Source organism: Aphanomyces astaci (assembly GCF_000520075.1).
Source record: "Aphanomyces astaci strain APO3 unplaced genomic scaffold supercont1.39, whole genome shotgun sequence".
NCBI lineage: Eukaryota > Oomycota > Saprolegniomycetes > Saprolegniales > Verrucalvaceae > Aphanomyces > Aphanomyces astaci.
The window spans coordinates 35,645-63,084 of NW_009798302.1; the positions used below are offsets into that span (position 1 = coordinate 35,645).

Genomic DNA, 27,440 nt, shown 5'->3' on the forward strand with positions numbered 1-27,440 from the left:
GTTTTACTAAGTATCTCTTTTACCCAGGTTTATCCCTTTGTCGCTTCGCATTGCTCCCGTGCCTATTCTTTCAGTTTACAGTGCTGTAAACATGCAACAGTTCCACGTCGGCGTGTGCTTTGGGGTGTTCGCGTACGTGATATGGGGCTGCAGCGCCATCTACTGGAAGCAGCTCACGACCATCCCCGCCATGCAGCTGCTATGCCATCGGATCGTGTGGGCGTTTCCCATCGCTTTCGCTGTGCTCTACTTCCATGGCCTGGCTTCGGCGACCACGTCGGCTGCCTGCAAGTGGTCTGTCCTTCGATTTTACGCTCTTTCAGGAACGCTCCTGGGAATAAACCTTTTTGTGAGCATCTGGGCGACGAACGCAGGCTACATCGTCGAAATGAGCCTTGGGTACTTCATGAGTCCCCTCGTGAGTGTGTTCCTCGGGGTCGTGGTGCTCCGCGAGAAGCTTCGGTTGTGGCAATGGATCGCTGTGACCCTGGCTGTGTGTGGTGTCGCCACCGTGACGTTCTTGTACGGCAAGTTCCCATGGATTGCGCTCGTGTTGGCGTTTGATTTTGGTTTCTACGCGCTCATGGCGAAGAAGGCGCCGCTCAAGTCGGTCCAGGGCATCGCCCTCGAATTTGCGTACTTGTCCGTGCCATGCTGGATCTACTTGATTGTGCAGGAAGGACAAGGCCAGGGGGCGTTTGGCCACTCCGCCGTCGCCAACGACGTGCTCATGGTCGGCCTGGGCGTGCTCACCGTCACGCCGCAGTTGCTCTTCTCCACCGCCATCAAGTATATCCCCATGACCATCATGGGGCTGCTGCAGTTCATCGGGCCGACTTTGAATGTCCTCATTGGCATCTTTCTCTACCATGAGCCGTTCGAAACCACCAAGGCCATTGGATTCGCCCAGGTCTGGGTCGCGCTCGTCATCTATACGCTGGATACGTTCCGGTCGCAGCGCAAAGCAGCCGCTGACGAGCTTCTAGTTCCAGACAGCGACCCAGACGATGCAGTCGGCGACGTGGTCACTGAAGCCTGCTCCGACAGCGACGTGCCTCCGATACCGCTCCCCGGGCACGAGCTTGACATGTCGGTCGAAGTGTACCGACCGCTCGGCGACAAAGCCAACGTATAACGCGAACAAGCGATCGATCGATCGAACGAACGATCGAGACCAAAATGGATGGCAGAGAGAATCCTCATCTACCGGTAGTATTGCAGATACCATCCCCACTGCATTCCTAGCCCCACAGACGACCACTATATTTATTATACATGCCTCCTCGACTATCGTCTGCAAACACCAGGTGAAAATAGAAACAAACTTGCAGAAACTTGCCACGTCATTGCATGTTTCAGACCATGCCATTAAGCGGTTCATTGTGCGATATAAGCAGGAGTGGTGTTTGGGGTAGTCACGGGTTCACGCTGTACAGTGCGACTGGCACGCCATGCAAATCTTGAAACGCCGACACGATGGCTTGAATACTCTGAAGCACACCTGCCGCAGCCACGGCGGGCACGTTCCGTCGTGGTGAAAACATCGACGGCTTCTTAACTAGTGGCAGCGACTTCAGCGTGGCTTTGGCCAAGAGGGGCAAGTACATTGGTGGCGCAAAGATGTAGAGGCGTGTGGACGTGGGGCGGCAAAGGAGCGGGTTCGCGTTCAGTTCTATAAAGGAACCCAGCACGATCTCGACCTCGGTTCCTCCAGTCGCATGATGAAGGTCGTCCCATTGGGAGGACTGCACCTTGGGAACGACCTTGATTTGGTTGGAGAACTTGACCTTTTTGTGTGACAGCGTTACTTCCGAAGGATACCCGAGCACAGTCCACCACGGCGACAACGTTTCGATGGTAGTCGAGTGCTCGTGCCGAGGTGATTTGACCCGGCAGATGCGAAACGTGATTGGATGGTCTCTGGGCAATGACGTGGCAGGCTGTGGTGTGTCTGTGAGAAACGCGGATGGTCGACGCACCATGGCCACCCCAGGCATGCATTCCCAAGGCAAGCTCTGCAACGACGGGCTGCAGACGAGCGAGTAGTGCACGACCGCACCACCAACAATGTGACGATCTTGGTCGTGTGACGGACGGTCGGTTGCTTCGAGTGTTCCGTCGAGGCCCGAGTGTATCAACGACAGGCAGCTCGTGAATTCGCGGCCAAACATGTGAAAAGCATCTCGATGGGGTTGCTTGTGCTGGGTAGTTACACTGGAAGACGAACACGTAAACAAAAGCGGCACCACGGACGCCGATAGTGGTGACGACAGCGCTTTGGTTTCATTGATGCGGAAGCGCCGAAGAATAGGGGGATGCGGGACGGAGGACGTTGATGGGACGGCAGAGACCAACGTGACTTGATTCTGTTGAATGAATTTCCAGTCGCAAATCCCCGTGGCCAGCCCCACACTGGCCACGATCAACGCCGGGGCCACCTCCAACACGTACACCACCGTGGACATGGTGTCCTTGTCATACCCGACCGACGACAGCCACAGGGACAGCGAGCACCCGCCTCGGAACACGGACATGTGGTCCCAAATCTGGCGCAGGAAGCGGCGGCACGTTGCGTCTGTCTTGAGGGCATCTTGGGGCACTTTGCCGTTGCGTTGCATGTCTCGGTGGTGCTTTAGCCTGGCAAAGCCGTGATGAATGTGCACTTCCACATTCGTCGCCGTTGGACGTGGATCGTTTTCGGTGCCTCCATCCTACCATAAAACTCCAAAGTCACACCACTAAACACTCGCAAAAGTCGAAGGGGTGTATTGAATCGCGCAGTGTGATTGTTATGTCCAACAAGCTCACCGTTTTCAAGGCGGGGGTCGCCGTTCTTGGCATGTCTGGGGCTCGCCCAGGGGAAGGAGGGGTTGACAGGGACCTAGCACTGCCTCCGACGCTGATCCCCATCGTTGGTCCATTCGTGTGCCTTGTCGTACACAACTCGAGCGTGTCCGACTTGTGGCGCTGGTGGCTTGGTCCTTTCGGTTGCTTCTCGCGCAGCACCTTGGCCTGGTAACTCGTGCTCGTCTCTGCTATCCTGGCACACTTGCGCCACCCAGTCTTCTTCAAACACGTGGCATGCCGCCACGATGTCCACGGCGTCGCCACAAGCTCCAACAGCACTACATTCTCGTTTACGACCGACTTGTCAAACGTCAGCAGCGTTTCGACGAGCCGAGACAAGGATCGCTGCATGGACGCCCCCGACGGACACAGCACGCAGCTGAGAAACACGTCGCGAGCCTCGTACCAGAAGCCCAGGGCGTCAGGTCCAAGGCCTCGCAGGCAGTGCAGCTGGCTCATGTTGAGGCATGCGTCTATGTACAACCGAGGGTCCGTTGCCACGACACTCGAGTCCCACACAAACTTGGTCGGGGTTTCAATGTCGGCCAGTGCAAATTCGAACTCGACACAGCTACTCGTCTTGATGTCGTGCGACGAAACAGACGCTGAAGACGGTCGACGGGCGAGCGAGAACTTCATGAGTTGGTCGAGGGGTCGCTGCAATATCATATGGGGAAGAAACACTTTGTGTAAGTACACTGCCGAGAGACCACTCGCCGCCTTCATCATGCCCACAGTGTCGGTTTGGCCATGGAACAGTTCGTAGCTGTGGTGAAACGCGCGCAGGCTGTGGTACATGCCTACAGAACAACATGAATTCTACCACCAAAAGTATTACGATACAACAACGCACATTCATCCAGTGATACGAGCACCCGTTCGCGTACAAGCGCAGAGCTCTTTCGTCGATAGAGCCCCCTGTTCGCGGCTTTAGTGGACACAAGGTACTCGCAGTCTAAACTCTGCAGTTTCATGGGAAACCGCCACGGGGCGGCCGCGGCGGCTTGCAGCACTTTGCCTCGGAGGTAGTAGGCATGCGCTAGCTGGAGCAACGTGGTCGCAGCCACGGGGGGTGGCTGGAGCTCCAAGTACACGATCGACAACGCCGAGTAATGCGCCGCGAGGTCAAAGTCGTTGCGCTTCAACGCTACTTTTGTGTACAGTGGGTACAAATCCGACGACGTGTCGTGAGGGGGCGTCCTCTCTAACGTTATTGAATACTGGAGGGGCTGCGGTAGCTTGGCAAACGACCCGCCTAATTGAACACTGGTGTAGTGGTTAGTCTTGTAATCTTTGCGTAGTTTAGCAATCGTTTTCAACGTGACGTCGCAGTGACCAAACTGACTTGACTTGTAATAGCCTTTGGCTAGCCACATCAGCACCACGACATGTTTAGCTCCCTTGGGTTGAAAGTGCTGGAGGCAAAGCTCCAGCGTCGAGATGGCGCGATGCGGGCAGTGCAGTTTTAAATGGCAAATGCTCAACCGAATCGCGAGCACTTGACATTCCGTGACCACGTCCGCCTCGTACGGCGCCAGCAGTTGCATCTGCTGCAAGATGGGATGGATGTCTAGCGCCGCGGTGGCGTATTCGCCCCTGTCCATGACGAGGCAGGCCATGGCCACCGAGATGTAGGCGTACTCAAACCACATCCGCTTTGTCAAACTCCGAGCTCGAATGCGCTTGTAGTACCGAAGGCTTCGGTCGATATCGCCGTGATCGCTGCACAGCACCGCTAGCTTCCGCTCGAGGTCGACGACAGACAAAGTGGCGCCAACCAGCTGGGCAATGTGGCACGCGCTTTCAAACGCGGCCGTGGCAAACTCGACCTTTTGCACCGCCAAGAGCGCGTCCCCAAACAAGGTCAAGGCGGTGATCCCCGTCATCGAGTGCAATGTGAAGTGCGTGTGTAAGACGTAGATGGACTCGTACACGATGCTCTCGGCAGCGTGGACGTCGTCCTGGACTAGCATTGTCATGCCCATGGCCACGCCAGCGCGAACTCGCACGGGCGACGTCAGCGGCAGCAGTGGATACACGAGCTTGAGGCGGTGCCACGTGCCCTCCGCGGACGCCGCCAGCGGATGGGTGGCAAAGTGCCGCACGATATCCAAGACTGCCACCAGTCTGTCAAGGTGGTTGTCGTCGTCGAAACCGTCGACGGCACTTGTGAGAATTGGACAGGCTTTTGATATGCGCTTCATGGTCAGAGGCGAGATGCCACAGTTCAAACAGTGGGCTATCAATAACACTTGCATGCTCAGCTCCAGCACTTCACACATCGGAGCATCCTCGTTGTTGTCGTTCTGCGATATTGTCAGAGTCTCCAGCTTTGTAGAGTGCAATCGACTGGATGCGTCGCGGAGGTCGCCCCACAATGACGTTTTCCATACATCGGACGAGTCCAGGGCATCTTCGTAGATGACCAACGCGTGGTGAACACGCAATTCGAGGTCGACCAGCGTACATCGGAGATGCACGAATACTCCAGCGTCACACGACTGCAGAAGCGACAGGTATGTGTGCACAGACTGGGGAGGTAAGAACTCGCCCACCAGCGTGCACAACCGCAACCCGGCGTCCAAGACAGCGGACGTGGACGAGGTTACTGTTTTGTCACCAGAAGGATGGACCAAGTACGTGGCGACGTCGGAGAAGAACGTGTGGACCAGTTGGAAGCACGCGTCTGGAGCAGACACAACAAAGTGCCGGCACGACGATTCATACATGTCGACCCACTCTTGTGTGAATTTAGGGGTGGTCGTCAAGTGGTGGACGGCGGCGGCGTCGTCGGGATGGGGCGACTCGTGGGGACGGCGACGCGCCGTCGAGTTGTCGGACGGCAGGTCGCGCAGCCATTGGTCCATGGACCGCGTGGATTGGAACGAGTTGCTGAGGAGATTTCCCGTTTCAAACGCAGCAAACGTCCTCGAGTACGGGGACGATGGCGGCGGCAGCGGCGGCGTCGTGTCCGGAGCCGGGTGTTCCATCGATTGGGTGAGCATCGCTGGAAAAGAGGACGTCGGGGCGTGCGCTTTCATAGGCACAAACAGATCCCGCAGGTTCAGAACTGAAGCCAACGACGACGCGCTCCCGGTTGGCTGTTGCAACATGCCAGAGCATAGGTGGGGCATTTTGACTTCGTCAACGTCCCAATCCGAGCTGTTTTCCGAGTCGCCATCATGACCGACGGGGTCGCCTTGACTTGTGGGGGACCCAATTTTGGTCACGAGGCAGTCCTTTGGAGTGAGATGACCCGTCCAATTGATGGAAAACATGCGCTGGGAGTGTTCGTAGTGCTCGTCAAAGTCGGCCCAGTCCTTGTCGTGCTGAAGCGATTGCAGACTCGTCTGCGCCTGACACTGCAAGGCTTTGGCGGCGCTTAACATGGAGTCGTCCAACGTCAGGTACGCAGCCAGTTTGCTGGCCAGGCACGCATAATCCATGGCGAGGGGGATGTCAAACGACTCCGACAGAATATGGGCAGAGCACAATGTCAAGCTAGACACGACTGGCCAACACAAGCGACGATGACGTTTGTCGTGCTTGTATGATGTGAGGACGACACTGAGAAGTGCAAGACGCAACACCAGCAACGTTTCCACCTGGTGGGTCAACTTGGTGGACGGAGGACCGAAAGATGTCTCGGAGCGGTACTTTGGCAGATGCGATGCTTGTTTCTTGGGGGAGATGCCAACACAAGACCGCGACGCCGCCTCGTGCATTTCGTTGAGCGCTACCACGGTGAGGCCAAAGTGGGGGTTGTTGTGCGAGTCTCTGTCCATTCGTTTCATTTGAAGCACTGCGTTGGCTATAGCTGACACCATGGCCGGATAGTCCTTGTCCAGAGATAGCGCGTACGTTTCAACGTGGAGCCACAACTGCACAATCATAACCATGTGCCGTGGAATCTGGGGGGTCGTAGTTAGTTCATTGGTGGTCTGAACGACGAGACGCGAAGCTTCGTCCAACCGGTCGATAGTGTTCAAGGGCTGCTCGTGGGGGCCAACCGCATGTACACAGCAGCAGTCGGCGAGTACTTGCAGCACTTGGTCCTAGAATTTTTCAGATGACAACTGGGTCGGGAAGGCTACGAACCATCCAAGCTGCGATGCTATCGTTGTCGTCGTCCACGTTGACGCTGTGTTGGCCTTTGAATTGGCTGAACACTTCCTTGAGTTTGATTTCTTCGTCCGCGAGCTCTGCAGGTGAATGGACACATGAGGCTAAGAGTTCAATTTCGAGTGTGGTATACCGTTTATTGCCTCGTACGCCCTCCCGACGATATCCACCAACCGAAAGTTGAGCGCTAACCGCTCGCCCTTGACCCGCGTGGCTACGTCCATTGGGCCATCTCGTCGTGGAGGCGGCGCCGATGTCTCGGGCAACACGTCGAAATTGAAATCGTTTTCCCACGCTTCGTCGGCTTTGCTGTCCGTGTCGTTGTCCGCTGCCGACGGGTTTTGGGTTGCGGCCCAACTCCGAGAATGGCCAATGGTTGGAAGCGCACCGGACATGAGCATTCCGTTCGAGAGAACATGGTGCCGCTGCTCCTGTGTTGCCGACGCCATGCAAGAAGCGATGACTTGATTACCAAAATTTGGGCAACCTTTTGATCGAAGATCCAATCCACGGTTTCACAAAATTTAGAACCCGGCCACACGTTGGATAACGTTTGCTTTCGCCACCAGTCACTACCACTTGGCCACTTGGCATGTAGTTACACCATGTCACGGTCGCAGCATGGTCCTACGCTCATACATGTAGTACCATAACGTTATCCCATTTACTGTATATCGAGTGAAGTACTTACTATTAATAGTACTAACTTATTACTACTCCGGAGTACTACGTAGTACTTCGAAGCAAGAACCGGCGGTAAAGCTGTCGCGGCAGCCAATCCGGATATACTATCCGGATACAGGCTGGCGGGAAATTTGGTTTGTGCGGCAAAGTGACCTACCTGCCATTTCAAAACATACCGACCATGCCACTGATCTCGTATGAAGGTACGAGATGCCGTAGGAGGAGAAAGCCTTGGACTCCTTGAACTCATGGCGACATGTCTAGGTGTGGATGTGGACGTGCCCACTGTGGACGGGCTGCGCTTCTTCTTTGAAAGCGGTAAGCTCATCGTGGAGTGCACCAACTTTACAGGCAAGTTTGCGTTGACGAAGCCTGCTGTCGCGCCGCCACAGCAGCACACGCCGTCGTCGGTCGACTTGTTCTTGACGCCAGTGGCTCCCAAGTTTGCCGAAGGCAAGAAACGCACGGCGTCCGTGGCCGTGGACAATGTGACGCCTGTGACGGTGTACGAAGACGTCAAACGCCAGAAGGTGGACCAAGTCATCAGTCCCGACGACAAGCAGCTGCAACAACCCAACTTAACCAAAACTATTCAGTTTCTCGAAAGCGAAAAGGAGAACATCTACGGCTCCGAAGACGAACTGGAGCTGCTCTTGACGCAGCGGGAAGCTAGTGTCAACAAGCCCACCCAGCCGCCTGTTGTCGCAGAAACAAAGCGCGCGCCCCTCAAGCAATTGGATCCACCCGTTGACATTACGACTACCAAGAAGCCAACCAAAGTAGGAACCGCCAAGACAGCCGCGAAAAAGGAGCCGAAAGCGAAAAAGACGACAGCCAAGGCTGCACCTCCTCCTACCACCAAGCTCAACTTCTTCGCTCCCAAGGCGTGCGACTCCATCATCTCATCCTCCACTCAAGACGACGTTCCGTCCACCCCAGACAGCGTGATCGACGTGTCGCCCAACTCGCCATCGGTGGCCACAGCGCCCTACTCCCCTCTTCGTGCAGGTGTGTTCATACTCTTTTCACAGCATATGACTATATTTGTCGACTTAGGCACGTGGAAGGTCCTGGAACCGAAGGGAGTGGCCCCCAGCCAGCGATGGGGCTGCACCGCTACGATGGTGTCCAACCAGCGCGTGGTGGTGTACGGAGGTGAAGGGGACGACGAGTCGACTCTGTCCGACCTGTTTGTGTACGACGTCGTAAAGGCCGAGTGGTCGTGCCCGCTCAACTGCGAGAGCATTCCCCGGTCGTTTCATGCGTCCGTGTATGTTCCTGGGAAGAACCTCATGCTCGTGTTTGGCGGCGAGCGTGTGATGGACGGCAGCCACGAATCCCTCTCGGATCTCATGGTTCTTGATACAGGTTTGGCATCTTCTATCCTCCCTGAAATGTCCTCTCATCAAGGAGATTATTAGAGTGCTTTCTGTGGTACCCCCCCGCGGTGAGCGGCACGCCCCCCCTGGCTCGAAGCGGCCACTCGTGCACTGTGTTAGGGTCGGACGTGGTTGTGTTTGGCGGGAGCCGCGGCCGCAACCGTCCGAGCACCGTGCACCTCCTCGACACGAGTACGTGATAGATGTCATCAACCTGCCCCTTTGTTGCTTCAACTTTGTCACATATTGCGTTAGACACGTGGAACTGGACCAATGTCAAAGTGAACGGCAAAGCGCCGACGTCGCGTACATACCACAGCGCCGTGGCCGTGGGACCCAACCGCGTCGTCATATTCGGCGGCAACGACGCCAAGAAGAGCTACGATTCCGTGCATGTCCTTGACCGAACCCTCCAAGATGATGGTAGAGTTCACGAACTTGATATGGCGTTGTTGTATGCAAACTCATATCCAATCTCTCAACAGGATCGTCGTCGTGGAGCTGGTTCAATCCTTGTGTGGTGGGCACTGGCCCGACCGCGCGCACCGGCCAAGTCACGATTACGATGGACCACCGCACGATTGTCGTGTATGGCGGATGGGACCCTCAGGTACCTACCTAAGTACCTACTACCTAGCCACATATCTTCGCATGAGTACTCTATGAAGAATCTTGTTTGTTTACTTGTGGTTTCTCATTAGCATGCCGACAAAGTGCAGTTGTTTGGCGATGTCTTTGCGTTGGACACTGGTATGTACCCCTAAACTCAAAACAACTTCAGCCATCTCATCCCAATGTTAGAATCGTGGGAATGGCGTCGGGTCGAGGTCGACTCAAACGGCATGGAGCGCGTTGGGCACGTGGGGGTTCTCACAGCAGACAAGTCGCTGCTGTTCTTTGGGGGTCAAGATGCCACCGAAACACGACGGAACGACGTCACGCAACTGTCCTTGTTGCCGCCCCACAACGCATAACAAGGACGAAATTAATCAAACTTTTATGTTAACGGCGAGTGGTACTAGTACTAGTAGTTGGGTTGTTACGCAGTGATGGTCTCAAAGTCTTTAGCCACCGTGTCGAAGAGTAGGCTCAGGTCGTCGTCCAGCAGATCCTTGGACGGACTTAGCTGGTCCAGAAACGTGGACGGAAAGCTGTCGTCTTCGACCAAGTCCAGGTCGTCGATGGTGCTGCTGGTGCAGCTGTCCTCTACCGAGAGGCTGCTGTCTTCCGAGTAGCTGCGGGACCGGTGGCGGTTGTGTTGGACGATGGCTTTGTCCATGTCGCCCAAGTTAAAGTGACTCATGGCGCTCTCCGACTTGACTTCCACCGCATCCTCCCCGCCCATGCCGTCGTGATGATGCCCCGTTGGCATCCCCGCCTGCTTTGAAAACCAGTTTTTCCGGGCGCTGGAATTCCATCGATTTTTTATGGCGTTTTCCGTGCGCCCGGGCAAGAGCTTGGCTATTTCACTCCATCGGTTGCCCATGGTCTGCTGCGCTCGAAACATGACTTCGTCCTCCGAGTGCGTCCATTCGCCCTTGTTGATGTCAGGGCTGAGGCAGTTGCGCCATCGCTCGCGGCACTGCTTCCCCGTCCGCCCTTGAATGTGATTCGCCACGTCGGCCCACCGAATGTTGCCGACGCCGAACTTGGTCATGAGCGTGCGAAGGACGTCGTCCTCCTCGGCACTCCACGCGCCTTTCAGCAGCCCCGGCTTGAGCACCTTGTTCCACCGGTGGAGGCACTGCATGTCCGACTTGCCCGTGCCAAGCACCATCGCAACCTGCTTCCAGTTCTTTGTGCCCAAGTTCTTGACCGACTTTCGTAGCAACTTGTCTTCTTTTTCACACCAGCTGCCAGGATGCACCATGTTTTGGCCGCCCTTGTCCATCATCAAACTGGTCGACGACGACAGGTCAAACAGTTGCGGATATCCGGCCGCGACCGACGAAGGATGATGTAGATGTTGCTGGTGTTGTTGTTGCTGCTGGTGGTGGTGATGCAAGTGCTGTAGTTGATGGGGGGTGAGTTGGTGGTGATGGGGGTTTTGTTGGTGACTCATCAGCATGGGCCGTGGGTACCCCGCAGCCATCATGGCCACCGTCGCGTCCATGCTGCCGCTGTACATTTCCAGGATTGGCGTGGGAGTGCATAGTGCTGCGTTGTAGTTGTTGTTAATTGTATCCAACTCCGTTGAAAAGTCGACTGAGGAGGGTCCCTGCAGCTCGGGGGATGGTGTGAGAAAGTCGAAGCCGTCGTCGCTCAAGTCATCAAAATCGCACGCTTGCGCCGAATCCTGGGGTCCAGCGCTGTCGCTCGACGTAGTAGACCGAGGACTGGTGCTAGGAGACTGATTGCTGTGTCGGTGGGGTTTGGGGGTGAGTCCAGTGGAAATGGCAAAGAAACCGTCGGCGGTGGAAAGAGACTTGTTGGTATGTCCACCACTTTCCACTCGCATGTCATGCTTTGGAGTTAGTCCTGCTGGGAACAATGCGTCTAAGCTGCTCTTCTCGCACGACAGGGGGGTATGTTCGGGAATGAGAATCTTGAACGGCGCTGCTACAGTAGAAACAGGTCGTATGACTTGAGATATCCACCACATCACCACCGTCGACGACGACTAACCTTGTCGAAGCAAACTCACGCTTTTGGGAAACGGTGGTGGGTCGTCGTATGACATACTGCCAACGTTGTGGCGCTTGGGACTGTTGGTACCGCTGAAGTTATCCAAGAACTGGTGCATGGCGGCAGCATCTTCGAAGCCTGCCTTGGACACACGTCGCTTCGGAGACGGTCTACAGGAAGATTCCATCACACACACACACATCCGTAGACTGTAAATCTGGCGCACGTTACCTCGCCATAGTCGCCATGCTTTCACGCAAAGAAAACGCAAATGCGTCGACGAAGTGTGGAGGCATTCAAAATGGTAGCTTTCCATGCTGGAATCTATTTATAGATTATTTCAGATGGGCCAATCAGGTCACCGTATGCCCTGGATGGAGACAGTTGATTGGTCCACTAAAGATATCTCACTCAGCGATTGGTCACCCTCGTGCACTCTTGACATGTCCAAGTTGCGTGGGCTGCGTCCGTCACTCAACCCGCCCATGCTTCTTTCGCTTCTCGAATTATATTAGCCTGGGTTTTGTATTCATGTAGGGTATTATTATTCGATCTCGTCCTCGACCCACCCGCATCTATTTTTAACGTTACGCGATCTTGGAGGGGCGCAAAACCCAACATCCAAAATCATGTTGGTTACTTCTAGTGAAATGTCTTCCTCGAATACTGCTTTCTTGGGTTGCATTAGCAGTTGAGACCCTGGACGAGAGAAGCACTCGTGGAACAACCGCGTATCTCCTGCCTGAGCCAAGCAGTCTGGTTGATGAGATTCCTAATGCTACCGCTGTATGCTGCATGGGGGGCTTGCTCGATAACACGGAGGAGACCCTTTTGCCGACATATGTACTCGTCATGAAGACAAAAGCAATTGAGAATCCCAAGTCCTCTTGACGACTTGGGTTGGCCTGAACCGCTCCTTCTTTGCCCCGCGACAGGTTGTCACTAATCCAACGACTGCCGTTCTCGTCCTCAGTCGTTTCCTCACCTTGACACATCTGCACCATTTCAAGCCATTCATTCTCCTTTGCATGTTCATTGGTAGTGAAGACTAGGATGAAATAACCTGTCTCCTTCTCACTGTGGTAGTGAGTAGTTGCATATTTTTGGTCATGTGCATGATGTCCTGGTCACGTTTGTCGTCGTCGTCATCGTCGTCCGACCAGATCTTATTGCTGTCATCTTCAAGTTTCGAAATACATCGCGTCCGTGTCACACCGGTCGGCTCTCCCGACTAATCGACAGGCATGAACGAGTCTTCGTCGGGTGGCTGGTCACATGAGTCCCTCCTCCATGGTGCCATGTATTTTGATTTGTTGCCGCTTGTATACACGATCGAATATGGAACAATGACTCTCCTATGGGCCGCCCTGATATGGTATCTCCGCAAGCAGCGTTCGACGGCGCTTCGAGGAAGTGCTCGTGCAGCTCTGAAGGTTATCCTCCCTCCCTTCGAGCCCATGCTATGGGTGTTTGGCACTGTCTCGTTCGTGTTTTTTGTCATGTGTGTGCTTATCCAGTCGTTCAGGTGGCCTCTCCTCCCGTTCTCCATTGTCAGCGAAGCGGCGTCCCAAGGCCAGCAGTTCAGTGTTCTCTTTGTCGGACTTTTCCTTCATCAAAAGAGCGTGTCCATGCCGGCGGTAGTCCGAACGGCCATCCTCTCCGTAACGGCTGTGACTGCTCCCGTCTTACTCACGGCTGTGCTTGGCTTGTTCGTCATGCCGCATCATATCCGCCTCGCGCGGTACATTGGCACCTCCGCCGTCCGGGTCCTCCTCTGTGGTTTCTTCTTACATCAGCTGATCAGGCCCGTGGACCGGGCTTCCGCCTCAGCTATCCGTGAATTCAGCGCGTTTGCATTCACCAACTACTGTCTTCTCTTCGTCGCGGCCCAGCTCGCCTTCGACAACGCCGTGGCCACCGCCACGTACGTCACCGTAGCGTCATGTGTCTGGATGACTCTAGCCCCCATCTTCGAGTGGCGACTGCTCAAGGCAGACACGCACTACTGGCGCGGTCTCGGCCAGCGCATGCTCATTGGGCACCAGTCGATCCAAGAAGTGTTGTCATCGAAAGGTCTGCATGTGTTGCTCGAGATGCACCGGCACGACCTTTTGGACTTCGCCCACCTCGATTTCGCCTCGAGAATCGGCCGCGGGGCCAGCGCCGAGGTGTACCAAGGCACACTGCACGCCAACGAACCAGTGGCCATCAAAGTGTACTCGCCGCCCGAGATTTCAGAGGCCACCGTGGAAGCATTCTCCCAGGAGGCGGCCGTGTGGGCCATCCTCGACCACCCAAACATCACGTCGTTCTACGGGCTGTGCGTGTCGCCCCCAACGATCTGCCTCGTGTCCGAGCTGTGCCATGGGTCGCTCGCCGACCTCCTCGCTTCCCAGCAAACCCGAGGCCTTCACCCCGTCGCCCAGCTTTGCTATATGCTCGACGCCGCCAGGGCCGTAGCGTACCTGCACAGCTTCTCGCCGTCCGTGCTTCATCGTGACATCAAACCATCCAACTTTCTCCTCGACAAACACCACAACCGCGTCAAGCTGACCGACTTTGGCGAGTCGCGCCTGGCCCAAGAACAAGATCGCATGCGGCGCATGACGGTCCGCGGCACCGTTGAGTACATGGCGCCGGAAGTGATTGATGGCAAGCAAGGCCACGCCACGTACAACACACGCGCGGACGTGTTCAGCTTGGCCATGACGTTCTGGGACATTTGTCACCCCCACGCGACCAAGTACCCTGGCCAGAACCACATGCATCTGTTCCGAGTCGTGCTTAACGGCACACGGCCGTCGATCCGGCCGGACGTGTCCCCTGCGCTGCAAGAGCTGATGCAACTGGCGTGGCACGGCGATCCCGACCTCCGTCCGTCCGCCGTCGACCTCGTCGAGCACCTCGAACGCTTGCTCGAGGATGAATGTTTTCCCATCGTTCAATCGCTCCACTTGTCGTGCAAAAGTTTCACCACATCCACTACCGGCCATCGTCAAGGTGTTGCCGTGGTCAATGGTCAACACATTGTTCGAAACCTCGTACGGCTCCAAGTGGCTGGAGACACTCGCGAAGCCCTTCGTATCGGCAACGCCCTGCTAGACATGGGGTATCTGCATGACGCCAAGCACGCGGCGGCGTTCGTGCCCGACGGGGGGTACCTCTGGGAACCCATGTATGCTACGTCCTCGCGAATGAGCGCGACGTCAGTGGCTAGTTGTTCGTCGCGATCGACAGAACCACAGAGTACTTCTAGCCTGGGGGGAGGCGTTCGGACTGGTTGTTTCTGCAAACAATACGCCCAGGGCATGCGACGGCGGCGCCGGCGGAACTCGCTCGTCAGGGACTTTAAAAAGAAACGAGCGCACGAGGACAACTTGCTCACGGTGGAATTGCTCCACGACCATGCGTTGTATGTCGGTAGCAGCACACAGGAACCGATGTAGATACGACGAGTAATTTATATGGTGGAATGCAGGTCTATTATATGTGCCGAGGGACGAAGTGTTGAAAGAGATGAAAGGGTATATTATATATATATATTCGCTCCCTCTGAAATGCCCACAACGTTTCAGAAAGTTTGAGATGTACCCAACTGTAGTTGACCACGAGATATCTGGGGCCAAAGAACTCCTTCTTTAGTGCCCAGGCGAGAAAGAACCTAGCCCCTGGACTACATGTAGACTTCTTGGGGGACGGAATTGATGGCAGGGCATTCTCAGCATTTTGGTGTCTGCTTTGCACGTCGACGGAGATTGGAAAGATAAGGAGCCTTGGAACGTGTTCTAGGAAAAGGCGATAGGGGGATCTCCGAAAAACAAAACAGAGTGTACTGCTTTGGGAACCAACGACGTTTAGGGACAATTCGATTCGATGGTTCAAGAATCTCATGATAACGTTACAGGGTTGATTGTCTCAATCCCTCGCGATCCTGACTTGACCCCATCATATCCAACAGGCACAAAATATCAACATCGCAAACTTTGAAGGACGAGCTCATTTGACAACTTGGCCGGTTCACAGACCTTGGCAGACATCATGAATACCACCACTTCCACAACCACGATCAATGGTACTGTCACGAATGTTACCGTCCTCCCCGGGGCAAAGCCCACGTTGTCGCCCCAACAGCAATTTGCAATACAACAGAACATATTTCTGTACGAACAGTACCAAATCCTGCAAATTGTGTACTCGCTTACGTATGCCTTCATGTTCTTTCTCACGATGGCGCTGATCATCTACCTGCGTCGGAGCCGCACGTCTGCGTTCAAAGGCGACGTGATCGCGGCCAACAAAGTCATCCTGCCGTCGTTTGAGCCCCTCTTTTGGGTTATTGCGTGCTCCACGGGCATCTACACGACGTACTTTTTCGTAGCAACCATCTTCGGCTACACTAAACCCATCACAAACCGTTGGTTTGGCGAGCTGCTGGTCCAAGGCCGGCAGTTCATCCTGTACCTCATAGTGGCGTTCCTCCTTCAGCGAAGTGTGTCTCGACCAGCCCTCGTCCGGTCCGTGCTCATAGCCCTCGTCATGGCCGTCGTTCCTGTCATCGTCGTGCATTTGCTCGACGTGACCAGCCAAGACCAGCTCCTGCAGTTCGTGGTCGTGGCCGCGTACCGCACCATACTTATGGGGGGATTTGCGTACCTCTTCTTCCGGCCCATGCCCCGGGCGAGTGTCCGCACACAACAAGAGCTGTGCTTATTTGCCCTCATCTACTACATCATTGTGTACGTGTACACGTTCTGTTTCTACGAAAAGGACTACCAGAACGGTATGATCCTCGTGTTTTGCGCGGTCGTGTGGGCTACGTTTGGACCCTTCTTTGTGTGGCGGCTCCTCAAGGCCGACACCCAGCACTGGCGCGGACTCAGCGACCGCGCTTGTGACTTCCAGCAACTCTTTCGTGAGAACCAAGGCATGCAGGAAATCGTGTCGGCGCAGGGGCTCCATGTGATGTTGGAGATGCATCGCAAGGATGTCGTGGACTTTTCTCACCTGGATATCCAACGTCAGATGGCGTCCGGGGCGTCGGCGAATGTGTACCGCGGGGTCCTCCACTCGACGAAACAAGTTGCAGTCAAGGTGTACTCGCCGTCGGAAATCTCCGAGTCGACGATCTTGGAGTTCTCCCAAGAAGCCGCCCTCTGCACAGCCCTAAAACACCCCAACATTGTGCTATTTCACGGCATGTGCATCTGCCCTCCATCCATTTGTTTGATTTACGAACTGTGTCGCGGCAGCCTCGAAGATGCGCTGCGCAAATCTCGGGCAGATCACATGGAGCCCCTGTGGCCCAAGCTGTGTTACATGCTGGATGCCGCCAGAGCAGTCGCGTACCTCCACAGTTTTTCCCCACCCTTTATCCATCGAGACATCAAGCCCGCCAACTTCCTCCTGGATGCATCCAACGTGGTCAAGCTGACCGACTTTGGCGAGTCTCGCAGCATGGCGTTCACGATCGAAGACATTGCCAACGACAATCGGGCGATGACAGTACGGGGTACTGTCGACTACATGGCCCCCGAGATCATCGATGGCAAGCAAGGCCAGGCTTTGTACACGGAGACGGCGGACATCTACAGCCTGGCCATCACGTTGTGGGACATCCTCCACCCCGGGCGAGAAAAGTTCCCCAACAGCAACCAAAATCACCTCAACATCTTTCGCATGGTGTTGGACGGCCAGCGCCCCCCCATCGACCCGGAAATCCCCCAAACGCTACAAGATTTGCTTGAAAATTGCTGGAACTCGGACCCGATCTTCCGTCCGTCGGCGAAAATGGTCGTGGCCGTGCTCGAAGACATGCAGGAGGACATGTGCGGCCAAGTGTCTCACGAGTTGTCGGGCGTGGTGTCCTATCTGGCCACGTTAAAGCCCAAGAAATCTGCCATTTCAATGTCGACCTTCTCGGGGGTGGCGCTCGTGCAGTGTTTCATTGATCACGGCTATGCGTTTGAGATTGAAGAAGCCGTTCGCTTTGGCAATTCGCTCATGGATGCCGGATGTTTGCACCACTCCAAGCACAACCAGCCGTTTGAAAACTCGGTCACGGCCACGTATACGTTTGACAGCTACCAGCTGGAAATGAACGAGCCACTGGAAGACACAATGACTGCCGCCGGTGGTAGCACCTTGGGCGATGGTAGCGGGGGGTACGTCGGCACATCCATTCTCGGTGATGTGAATGCCACATGTGCCTGTCGGAAGCTTGGTCAAGGTCACGTCAAACCCAAGGGCTTGCGGAAAAAGTTCTTCCGAAACCGCAAGGACGACAACCAAATGGCGTTGGCTGTGAATTTACTCAACCAAACTGGTGGCGACATGGACTTTGTGGGCTACCCCTCCACCACCAGTTCGAATGCAACTGGCACACGAACTTTGACCATGCACATGGCCTAGTAGTAGTAGTCATTTGACCAGTGTGATGAATGATAAGTGTCTTAGAAAGAGCTATGTTTTCTAAGTTGACCAGTCGTATCGTTTGACTGATCGCAACATTCACTAATAACAGTACGAATCCAGTGCTACTAAGTCGAATGGTATCAATGAAGCTTCACATGGTAGCATTGTGACCATTCCTAGTAAATTAAGTTTCCAATGGCACCGCTGTAAGGTTCACTATCACACACAACACCCTTCCCTTGCATTTATTGTACGAGTTTACTGCATGGCACTGAGCACGACTAACGTTACGAAGATTCTGATGCTGACTAAAGAAATTTGAACCATTTAATATTGATGTAGTACACACCGCACTTCGTTGAGGCAACTGAACTGTACTGCGCTCATCCTACTGATTGTTGAAAGGTGTCATGAATGTCTAAAATTTCAGGATATTGACGTCCAGTCATTTTACCTACCGGTACCCAATAATAAAATCCAGCAACTGAAAAGCACCCACCAGGCCAACCCAGAACTTTGACCTCAGGCAATCCAAGATATCGATTGAATGCACAGTCAAATTGCTAGGGACATGTGTGCAACGAATGAAATGCAGTTTACTGTTAAACCCGCTTACTCTAATAGTACCCTTGATAATCATATGCAACATGTAATGCCCGTGCAAATCGATGAGCATTCAGTACCTGGCTAGAGCATGCAAAAGGCCACTCATTTGCGTTTACATTGTTGTCCCCTCTACTTGGATACATCGACACGACGTTTCCCTCAACAGACATCCAGATTCCCCAGCAAACCTAGAGCACGTCTGGTTTTTGTTTTGCACCGCAGAATTCCGAATTTCGCAATATGGCATAGTACGAACGTAATTTGCGGTCCAAAGGAAAGGCTACCTCAACGGCTACGAATGGACCAACGGGATTGAAATTGGGTTCGCATACCAACTGGACGTGACCTGACCTTGGAACCACGTCAGAGTGCCGTCGAAGCATTCTTAAAACGCATCGTTGTCAGTGTTAGTTCTAGCGACGGCTACGTCGCAAAGACATTCAACCAAAGCTACAGTACAAAAGACTTCAACTTGTGCACTGCTTCACAAATGGGGCCATGTGCTTGATGTCGTTGGCTCTGATTCGGCATTTGCGTCGGAATCGTTCGACAGCGTAATGCGGTGACGCCGACGCCGCCCAAAAGATCATTTTGCCTGCGTTTGAGTCAGTCGCTCATGGGGTCACAGCGGCTGTTACTGGCCTGTACATCCTCTTCTTCGTCGTTGCCTTCGTTGCCTCCGCCACAAGTTTTGCCCCCATCTATGTAAAGTAGCTCCTTCCCCAAGGCCGGTAGTTTACGTTCATTTTCTCGTGGTGGTGCTCATCCTACAGCGAAGTGTGACGCGTCGGGCCTCGGTTCGCACTGTGGTGTTGAGTGCTCCATGGCAAAGCCATGGAGCACTCGTCGTGTCTGAGACCACCAAGTTGGTCGCCCAATACATCCCCGCGGGCTCTATATTGCGTGGTTCACTTGGCTCTTTGTTCGCGCAGACTCTTGCGCACCCAGCGCGAATTCTACGCGTACGTGCTGGTGTACTTTGGGGCTGTGTATGTGTTCCAAACACTATTTTACAACCAAGACACGGCCAGCAGCACCGCCGTAGTCTTTCAAAGTGTCATCTTCGGCGCGGTGACGCCATTGTTCGTGTGGCATCTTCTCATTGGCGACACATACAAGTGTAGTATTGGCGCGGCGTGGGCGATCAAGCGTTTGACTTTGATGGTCATCATTGCTTGGAGGCGAGGGATGCAAGACATCGTGTCCGTCCAGGGCCTCTACATCGTCTTGGAACTGCACCGCAACGACATCATTGCATTTGCTCATTTGGAGCTTCGTCGTAAAATTGGCAGCGGGGCGTCGGCCAACGTGTTCGGCGGAGTCCTGCACTCTGCCACGCCTGTAGTGGTCATAGTATACTTCCCCACTGAAATCTCAGAGACCGTTATGGTCGAGTTCTCGATAGAAACCGCGCTATGTGCGCCCTCAAGCATCCCAACATTGTGCAGTTTCACGGCATTGCATCTGCCCTTGGTCCATTTGTCTGGTGTACGACCTGTGTCGCGGCGGCCTTGAGTACATCTCGCCAAGCAACACCATGCCGCCGACGACTACGTCGAGCTCCAAACTGTGTTATATGATGGATGCAGTGCAGGCAGTAGCCCACCTCCACTCGTTAATTCATCGAGGCATCAAGCCGGCCAACTTTTGCTCGGTTCCAACGACGTTGTCAACCTGACGGACTTTGGTGAACCGCGAAGCATGGAAACCAAAACGTCCGGCTTGCACTGCAGCGACCGCAAGATGACTCTCCGTGGTAACGTCCAGTACATGCCCTGAAAGTCATCGAAGGTAAGCAAGGCATGATGCACACTCGGAATCGGCAGACATTTACAGCTTGGCAATTATGATGTGGCATCCTCCATCCTGGTCAAGCTAAGTGTACCCCCACAGAAAGCAAAACCATTTGAACGTGTTTCAAATGGTCTTGAACGGCCCACCCATCGACCCTGAGGTGCACCCGGGCTGCATGATTCATTAGGGATTGCGTGGAATACATACGCATCGTTTCGTCCATCGACGAAGGCGATGGTGGCCGTACTCGAAGACTTGCACAAAGACTTGGCCGACCAGGGGGCGTTTCGACTGACAGGCTGTGTCACGTACGTGGCTGAAAAAAGTCCAACAAAAAGGCAAAGTCACCGGTCATGCGTAGAAGCGAGTTGGTCGGGTGCTTGGTGGAATAAAGTAATGCGTTTTTGCAACAAAGCGGCGTGCGCTTGGCCAACACACTCATGGACGCCGGTTGCTTTCACCATGCGAAGCATTGCATGCCGTTTGAAATTGCGGCGTCGGCAACATACTTGTTTGATACACATCGATTGGACATGAACAATCACATCCAAACGATCTCAAGGACAAGTCGGAACCGCGCGTAGACGAAGAAACGCCGGTGATTATTGCTCGCACATCTGTGCTTGGCGATACAGGGCGATGTACGTGTCGAACGCTAGGGCAAGACCATCACAACAAACCGACCATAGCACGGGAAGAGTTGTTTCACCGATAGGCAGACTGCCAACTTGCCAAATCAAAGCGTGGACAGCACAGAGTTTGCCACCTCCAGCACCATCACGGCGACACCTTGCTTGTTCGCCATCATCACTGCGTAGTGAATATTGATTGATTGTGATATTTCTACAACCTGACGAATGATCTTAAGCTAGTGTCTAAGCTCCAACGATCCCTTCGATGATTGTACGAATGCTATGACCTGAGGATTCAAACCTTGTTAAACTGCACAGCTACACATTGTCAATACTAGTTAGTAATTCACTGACGTCAATGTAATGCCGATTAGAGCACCAGTGCCAAGGATTTACGTGAAGCCATGTAAGCTACCACCCAAACACTTTTTGGGTACCTTTGAGAACTGCAATGTCGTGAACATGCATTTCAGCCGTTACGTGGTAACCGTCGAAACGGGTGTGTCCTTTCATACAACGGTACTACTGTAATCTCGTCCACAGTTTCCAAATAAAAGTCCAAATCTCCGCCGTTCCAAACTCACTTTTCTCAGACACAGGGTGGCGATCTTGGATGTAATGCCGATTAGAGCACCAGTGCCAAGGATTTACGTGAAGCCATGTAAGCTACCACCCAAACACTTTTTGGGTACCTTTGAGAACTGCAATGTCGTGAACATGCATTTCAGCCGTTACGTGGTAACCGTCGAAACGGGTGTGTGTGTCCTTTCATACAACGGTACTACTGTAATCTCGTCCACAGTTTCCAAATAAAAGTCCAAATCTCCGCCGTTCCAAACTCACTTTTCTCAGACACAGGGTGGCGATCTTGGTTCGAAATGCAAAGCTGCTATTCCATAATAAGTGCACGTCATGTCTATCGATCCAACGTCTCCCATTCCCGCGTCGGACTCTGTGGCGATGATGTACCTCGCAAACGCCTTCCACACCATCCAAATACAAGCCGCGGTGGGGTACGTGATCATGTTCGTCCTGACCTTGGCACTGGTTCTTTACCTCCGTTTCAAGCGGCACGGCGCCTACGATGGCGACGTTGTGGCAGCTCGCCACGTCATATTGCCCACCTTCGAGCCCATGTTGTGGATGTTGCTCGTGGCATTGGGCATGTACAGCGCGTTTCTGTGGACGACTTTCACCTTCGATTTCATTGAGTGGTTGTTTGATGCCGTCGCGTTGGCAGCTGTGTATGCTGGCCGCCAGTTCATCTTCCTCCTTGTGATCCTTTACTTCTACCAAAACAGCGTGTCGGTCCAAGCGTTGTGGCGTGCCACCGGGATGGCCTTGGTGCTGTCGTTGTTTCCCGTGATCCTTGAAGTGGTGGCCAAGGTTTCCGCCATTGATACCATGTCAACCTACTTGCTTCAGACAACGTTCCGCGTTGGCCTTAGCATTTTCTACCTGTGGATGCTCACAAAGCCTCGCTCTCGCGCGAGCAAGTGGTCGCTACGTGTGTTTTGCGTGTATTTCATTGGCGCTCAGGCCATCGCAGTCACGTACAATGAACTTTATCGGCAAAGCCACGCGGCGCCAGAACTGCTCCAAGTTGCCACCACGTTTGTTGTGGTTGCCGGGTACTACGACACCGCTCTTCCCCTTTTTGTGTGGTGGTTGCTCACGGCCGACACAAGTCACTGGCGCGGACTGGGGGAGCGGGCGTGTTCGCTGCAAGCCCACATGAACAACGGGGACGGTTCCAACATTATTCCGGAAATTACGTCCGCGCAAGGGCTGCACGTGTTCATCGAAATGCACCGCAAGTTCATCATTGACTTTGCCCATTTGAAGGTCATGTCCCGCATCGGTCGAGGGGCCAGTGCCGACGTGTTTCGCGGTAAGTTGCACACGAAGATCGACGTAGCGATCAAAGTGTTTACGCCCCCCGAGGTGAACGAAGGGGTCGTCGCGTCGTTTTCGCACGAGGCGGCGCTATCCGGGGCGCTGAATCACCCGAATATAGTGTCGTTCTATGGATTGTGTGTGTGCCCCCCCACGATTTGTCTGGTATCGGAGCTTTGCCAGGGCAGCATGCACGATGTCCTCGCCATCCAGCAGCACTACCAGATTCCCCAGCATTCGGCCTTGAGTTTGTGCATGATGTTGGACACTGCTCGAGCGGTGGAGTACCTACACAGCTTTTCCCCGCCGTTTATTCACCGCGACTTGAAACCGGGCAACCTCATGGTCGATGTCAACCACCGCATCAAAGTAACCGACTTTGGCGTGTCCAAACAACGCACGACGGACGTCCCCCAACGCACGTCCCTTCGGCACATGACCGTCGTCGGCACGGTCGAGTACATGCCCCCCGAAGTGATCCGAGGCAGAGGTGGCGACATGGTGGAAGCAGTGGATATTTACAGCTTGGCTGTCACGATGTGGGACATCCTCCATCCCGACCAGGACAAGTATGTGACGGCCAACCAGTTGCAGATCTTTGGGCTTGTTTTGCAAGGCCATCGCCCCGTTCTGGGGGCGCACGTCCCCCGTCCCCTGCAAGAACTGATCCAAGCGGCGTGGCACGACGTTCCGACGTCAAGGCCCGCCGCGTCTGCGATAGTTGCCACTCTGACTTTGCTGCTGGACGACATGCTAGGGCCGTTGGCCGACCAGTTGTCACAAGTCGTTCGATATGCTGGCACGTCGTCTGGCCCCAAGACAACGAAGGACAGCAGCGCGCACCAAGTATTTCAGGGGGAACACTTGGTGGACTGCATGTTTGATTTGGAACTCGTGCACAACATCCCTCAAGCCATTCGTGTCGGGAATGCGCTCATGGACGTGGGGCTCTTGCATCACGCCAAGCACTGTCAGCCGTTTGAAAATTCGTCGGCACTGTATTGTTTCGATGCGGTGCACATGGAAGTCGAGCGCCCTCGGTGCCAGGCCAGTATAACTGCCACGGAGGACTCGATGACAAACATATCCACGACCATCAACAGCGCTAGTGAAGTGGCCGAATGCGAATGCGCCAAACTAGCCCAGGGCTTTCGCCCCATCGGGGGTAGCTCCACCCCCCACAGTCTCTTGCGCATGAAACATCGCGACACTGGCGCGCCGCTCAAGCTGAAACTCCTCGACGACTTGACTCCGTCGTCCCAACAATACAAATCCCACCGCCATGTCCTGAATGTATAATATTATTTTACTGCTACTTGGTCTTTTTCGACTTGGTCTTTTTGCCAGGTACTTTTTTCTTTGACGAGGCTTTTTGCTGCGCTTCCTCAGCCACTTCGATGGCCAACAGCGTGGCCCCGCCGTCGGAAGGCAAGGGTTCTGCAGCCCCCACGGAGAATTTGTTGCGGTTGTTTTCCAGTGTGCTAGCAAGTTGCTCCGACTCCCATTCATCGAGCACTGACCGAATCTACCATTGCTCGTTCAAAATTGGTCCATTGTTACCATGACGTACCTCTGCCCTGCTCGTCACGACGTTCATCGCTGCATCGAGTTCGTCCTGAGCAAAGTCCATTGCGCTCTTGTTGTACTATACATAGTGGCATATACAAGTGAACTGTAATGGCTTATAATGCAATGAATCGTCCAGCACCTGGTTCTTCAATCGGGGGTTGGCGCCGTGCTGAAGCAGCAACCGCGTCGTCCTTTTCGCTTGATGGAACACGGCAATGGCCACGGGGGTCCATCCCTTCATGTCTCGCGCGTTCACTTGGGCCCGAAACACGTCGATGTACGTGTCCTTGGCATGGGGGGCCTTTCGTACAACGGGGTGACTGTCATCTTGAAATTGCTGCCGTCAACAACAATTCAGTCGTCCTATTATGGTTAATTGATACATGTTCTGACCTTCCAGTGTGTTAATAACAAGGTCGCCACGTCCGCATTGTCGTGCTGCGCCGCTAACGCCAGCAACGTGCAACCTCGCTCGTCGCGCGAGTTGGCTGACCCTGTGACCCACCAGGAAATATCAATCACAGACAAACACCTCATGACATGCCAGCAAAGTCACTACCTCGAGGCTTGTCTGCATTCACCACAGCATCAGCCGCCAGACCGAGCAGCATGGCCTTAAGCTCACCCGCGGCAGTGCTCGCTGTCGAGCTCGCAAGCGCCACCAAGTCATCGCGAATGCGGAGCTTGGCGACGTGTTCTCGTTCGACATGGCTAGTTAAGCGTTCCTGCAACTTTTTCTCCATGAGCTACGCATGTTGGCAGTGTCATCGCGTTGAGCTTCTCACATCCTTGGAACGACTACGACCATACCTCTCGTCGTTCCTTCAAAAGTCTGTCGGTCGTAGCCACGGGCCACGCCGTCAACATCTCTGCAATGTCTTTGCCTTTGGCCACGTCGAATGGAGTTTCCCTTGTCATGTAAAACGAGATCATATTTATTACTAACCGAACAAGCATATGATGGGGCTATTGCACTTAGCACCCTTGTGTCGTGCTGATGCGAGGGTCAGCCCCTGCGTGCAATAATAACGTCACTGCGTCCAAATGTCCGTTGTAACTCGCACGGAACAATGGCGATCGACCAGTGTCGTTGACTACGTTGGGGTTGGCTCCCTACAGCCCAAGTGAAGGCAAGTCGTCATGGACAAATGATGATGCCATAGCGTCGTCAAGGTGTACCAAGGAGAGTAAGCACTGTAGCATTTCCACATGCCCTTGACACGCCGCTTCAGAGAGAGCAGTGTGGCGGTGGCCATCTTCGCTCTCGACGTGAAACCCTTTCGTCAACAGCGCAGTCATCGCGGCTACGTCTCCATCAAACCCTGCTTCGACAACTTCCCCGCTGTTGCGGATAACCTGTCGCCCAACATGTCGCATACGGCGTTGAACTTCAAACAGAACTTACTTCTCGAAGGCCTAGCGCGGCAGCAACGCCCCCTCCTGCGGTATCGTCTTGGCTGTCCTTCATGGTATCTTGCGATTGCACGCGGATCAAACACATCCGCTCCAGGGTTCGCGGGGGTGGCGGAATGTTTCCGCAAAGAACGACAAACTTGAATGCGTCCGATGGCAAGAACAACGATGCGTCGGGGTCGCCTTCGCCCTGTTTGCCCGTTAGCTCGTTATACTTTCCCACAACATCGCGTGCCAGAGGCCAACTTACTGGGCGAAGCAGTGGCGCCCATACCTCTGGCTTGGAAAACTCGTGGCGATTCAGAACTTGCGATGGAAACCACCCGTCGGAAAAGAATTGGTCGAGCTCGAGGCCGGCTAGCTTGTCCAGGCACAACGTCATGGTCGTCCCAAGACGCAACGCCGCTAAGACCATATGAATGGATAAGACAGGAAAGGACTGTAGTTGGAGCTACAGCACCAACAAGAGACCGCCTTAAGACGGACTCGGTAACGTCCGCTGGGTTGCCCGCCATTAAAAAGCAGCCGCGCTGGTACTTGAAGAACTGCGCAGCTTGGCCGGTCTCGTCGATGATGAGCGGGTACTTCTCGTACACGTATACTGCCTTTTCCAACGCCGCTGGCAAGCCTTTGAGCGTCGTGTGGATCGCAGCGGTGGCAGACTCGGTGGCGGCCAGAGTCCGCAGTTCCGATAGAAACGTTGCAACATGCGGCGCATCCCCGTCCGGGAGCCGCAGTTGCGCAAGCACCATACCTGTGTCCATGTCCAAAAGTTGGGGCCCCGTGATGGCTACATTTCACGATCGAGCAATCAATGTGAAGGGGTTCCAGGACCACTTTGAACTTGTACTACCATTGTCTGTTACCCACGCTCCAATCGCGGCTTTGGCATCGTTCGATACTGCCGACTGATTGACGTACTCGCTTAGGTTGATCGGCGTCCAATTCGCCGCCGGTTTATCCATTGGCTTGCTGGACCCACTGCCCATTTGCAACGGTGTCACGGTGTGTAACTGCCATCATTAACCATTTGTGTATGGCTTCCACATCCGGCTACCGCAACCGCAAGTGGTTGGCGTTGATGGCCGACGGAAGATGAAGTGGTGGTGGTGGCGATGCAGTGGTGGTCAAGACCGCGACAGATACAGTAGTTAGTTAGTACCTACTCGACTTGGGATTGAACCAAGGCGGCGGTTGCGTCGCGTAACCACTCGAAATTGCCAACTGGAAACGAACGAGTTGTCTGTGCACATGTGCACCTTTCGCTGTAACTTGGCTGTTCGACTAGCGAGGGTTTAGCCATCTGCAGTAAGATTGATGAAGGTAGGCAGTCATGTTGGTAGCTCCGTCCAGGGGGCCACAAAGCAAGAAGAACTAGACGGACGCTTCCCAATGCATGTATATCGAAAGAGGAGGTGGAACGGACGTAGTATATTCGCGTGGAAGGCGAACGAAGCGTCGA

The 27,440-nt window shown here is 54.3% G+C and overlaps 10 protein-coding genes across 12 annotated transcripts; 7 read left to right on the forward strand and 3 right to left on the reverse strand.

The window, feature by feature from the left end:
* Positions 1 to 38: 38 nt before the first annotated feature.
* On the reverse strand, positions 39 to 7,418 carry H257_12128 (hypothetical protein; the record flags this gene model as incomplete). The annotated part of the gene is made up of 5 exons (XM_009839242.1): positions 39 to 2,711; positions 2,809 to 3,647; positions 3,701 to 6,902; positions 6,946 to 7,049; positions 7,103 to 7,418. The coding sequence occupies 5 exons, from the start codon at positions 7,416 to 7,418 to the stop codon at positions 1,416 to 1,418; spliced, it is 5,757 nt and encodes a 1,918-aa protein (XP_009837544.1). The 3' UTR covers positions 39 to 1,415.
* On the forward strand, positions 65 to 2,750 carry H257_12129 (protein RarD). The gene has a single exon (XM_009839243.1). It carries the CDS (start codon positions 92 to 94, stop codon positions 1,133 to 1,135), a length of 1,044 nt encoding a protein of 347 aa, XP_009837545.1. The 5' UTR covers positions 65 to 91; the 3' UTR covers positions 1,136 to 2,750.
* Positions 7,419 to 7,827: 409 nt separating the features above from the next.
* H257_12130 lies at positions 7,828 to 10,044 on the forward strand. Of its 2 annotated transcripts, XM_009839244.1 has the most exons (8): positions 7,829 to 7,856; positions 7,918 to 8,661; positions 8,710 to 9,021; positions 9,075 to 9,224; positions 9,288 to 9,455; positions 9,518 to 9,642; positions 9,734 to 9,782; positions 9,834 to 10,044. In XM_009839244.1, exons 1-8 carry the CDS (start codon positions 7,835 to 7,837, stop codon positions 10,004 to 10,006), a joined length of 1,743 nt encoding a protein of 580 aa, XP_009837546.1. In that variant the 5' UTR covers positions 7,829 to 7,834; the 3' UTR covers positions 10,007 to 10,044. The 2 variants fall into 2 exon arrangements, with proteins under 2 accessions (XP_009837547.1, XP_009837546.1); XM_009839245.1 differs by having other exon boundaries at positions 7,828 to 7,856; positions 9,734 to 10,044.
* A 27-nt stretch (positions 10,045 to 10,071) lies between these two features.
* Positions 10,072 to 11,905, reverse strand: H257_12131 (hypothetical protein; the record flags this gene model as incomplete). The annotated part of the gene is made up of 3 exons (XM_009839246.1): positions 10,072 to 11,591; positions 11,658 to 11,827; positions 11,889 to 11,905. 3 exons carry the CDS (start codon positions 11,903 to 11,905, stop codon positions 10,072 to 10,074), a joined length of 1,707 nt encoding a protein of 568 aa, XP_009837548.1.
* Positions 11,906 to 12,839: 934 nt separating this feature from the next.
* On the forward strand, positions 12,840 to 15,157 carry H257_12132 (TKL protein kinase). Its single transcript, XM_009839247.1, has one exon. It carries the CDS (start codon positions 12,902 to 12,904, stop codon positions 15,101 to 15,103), a length of 2,202 nt encoding a protein of 733 aa, XP_009837549.1. The 5' UTR covers positions 12,840 to 12,901; the 3' UTR covers positions 15,104 to 15,157.
* Positions 15,158 to 15,695: 538 nt separating this feature from the next.
* On the forward strand, positions 15,696 to 18,162 carry H257_12133 (TKL protein kinase; the record flags this gene model as incomplete). Its single annotated transcript, XM_009839248.1, has 1 exon — positions 15,696 to 18,162. One exon carries the CDS (start codon positions 15,696 to 15,698, stop codon positions 18,063 to 18,065), a length of 2,370 nt encoding a protein of 789 aa, XP_009837550.1. The 3' UTR covers positions 18,066 to 18,162.
* A 1,346-nt stretch (positions 18,163 to 19,508) lies between these two features.
* Positions 19,509 to 20,453, forward strand: H257_12134 (hypothetical protein; the record flags this gene model as incomplete). Its single annotated transcript, XM_009839249.1, has 2 exons — positions 19,509 to 20,116; positions 20,264 to 20,453. 2 exons carry the CDS (start codon positions 19,509 to 19,511, stop codon positions 20,451 to 20,453), a joined length of 798 nt encoding a protein of 265 aa, XP_009837551.1.
* A 249-nt stretch (positions 20,454 to 20,702) lies between these two features.
* Positions 20,703 to 21,052, forward strand: H257_12135 (hypothetical protein; the record flags this gene model as incomplete). The annotated part of the gene is made up of 2 exons (XM_009839250.1): positions 20,703 to 20,776; positions 20,863 to 21,052. The coding sequence occupies 2 exons, from the start codon at positions 20,703 to 20,705 to the stop codon at positions 21,050 to 21,052; spliced, it is 264 nt and encodes an 87-aa protein (XP_009837552.1).
* A 960-nt stretch (positions 21,053 to 22,012) lies between these two features.
* On the forward strand, positions 22,013 to 24,295 carry H257_12136 (TKL/DRK protein kinase; the record flags this gene model as incomplete). Its single annotated transcript, XM_009839251.1, has 1 exon — positions 22,013 to 24,295. The coding sequence occupies one exon, from the start codon at positions 22,013 to 22,015 to the stop codon at positions 24,293 to 24,295; it is 2,283 nt and encodes a 760-aa protein (XP_009837553.1).
* H257_12137 lies at positions 22,173 to 26,984 on the reverse strand. 2 transcript variants are annotated; one of them, XM_009839253.1, is made up of 12 exons: positions 26,832 to 26,984; positions 26,439 to 26,768; positions 26,253 to 26,383; positions 25,971 to 26,168; positions 25,745 to 25,921; positions 25,548 to 25,678; positions 25,376 to 25,475; positions 25,125 to 25,311; positions 24,959 to 25,059; positions 24,705 to 24,902; positions 24,567 to 24,641; positions 22,173 to 24,521 (listed from the first exon to the last, which is right to left on the reverse strand). In XM_009839253.1, exons 1-12 carry the CDS (start codon positions 26,965 to 26,967, stop codon positions 24,309 to 24,311), a joined length of 1,977 nt encoding a protein of 658 aa, XP_009837555.1. In that variant the 5' UTR covers positions 26,968 to 26,984; the 3' UTR covers positions 22,173 to 24,308. The 2 variants fall into 2 exon arrangements, with proteins under 2 accessions (XP_009837555.1, XP_009837554.1); XM_009839252.1 differs by having other exon boundaries at positions 26,229 to 26,383.
* Between the last annotated feature and the right edge of the window lie 456 nt (positions 26,985 to 27,440).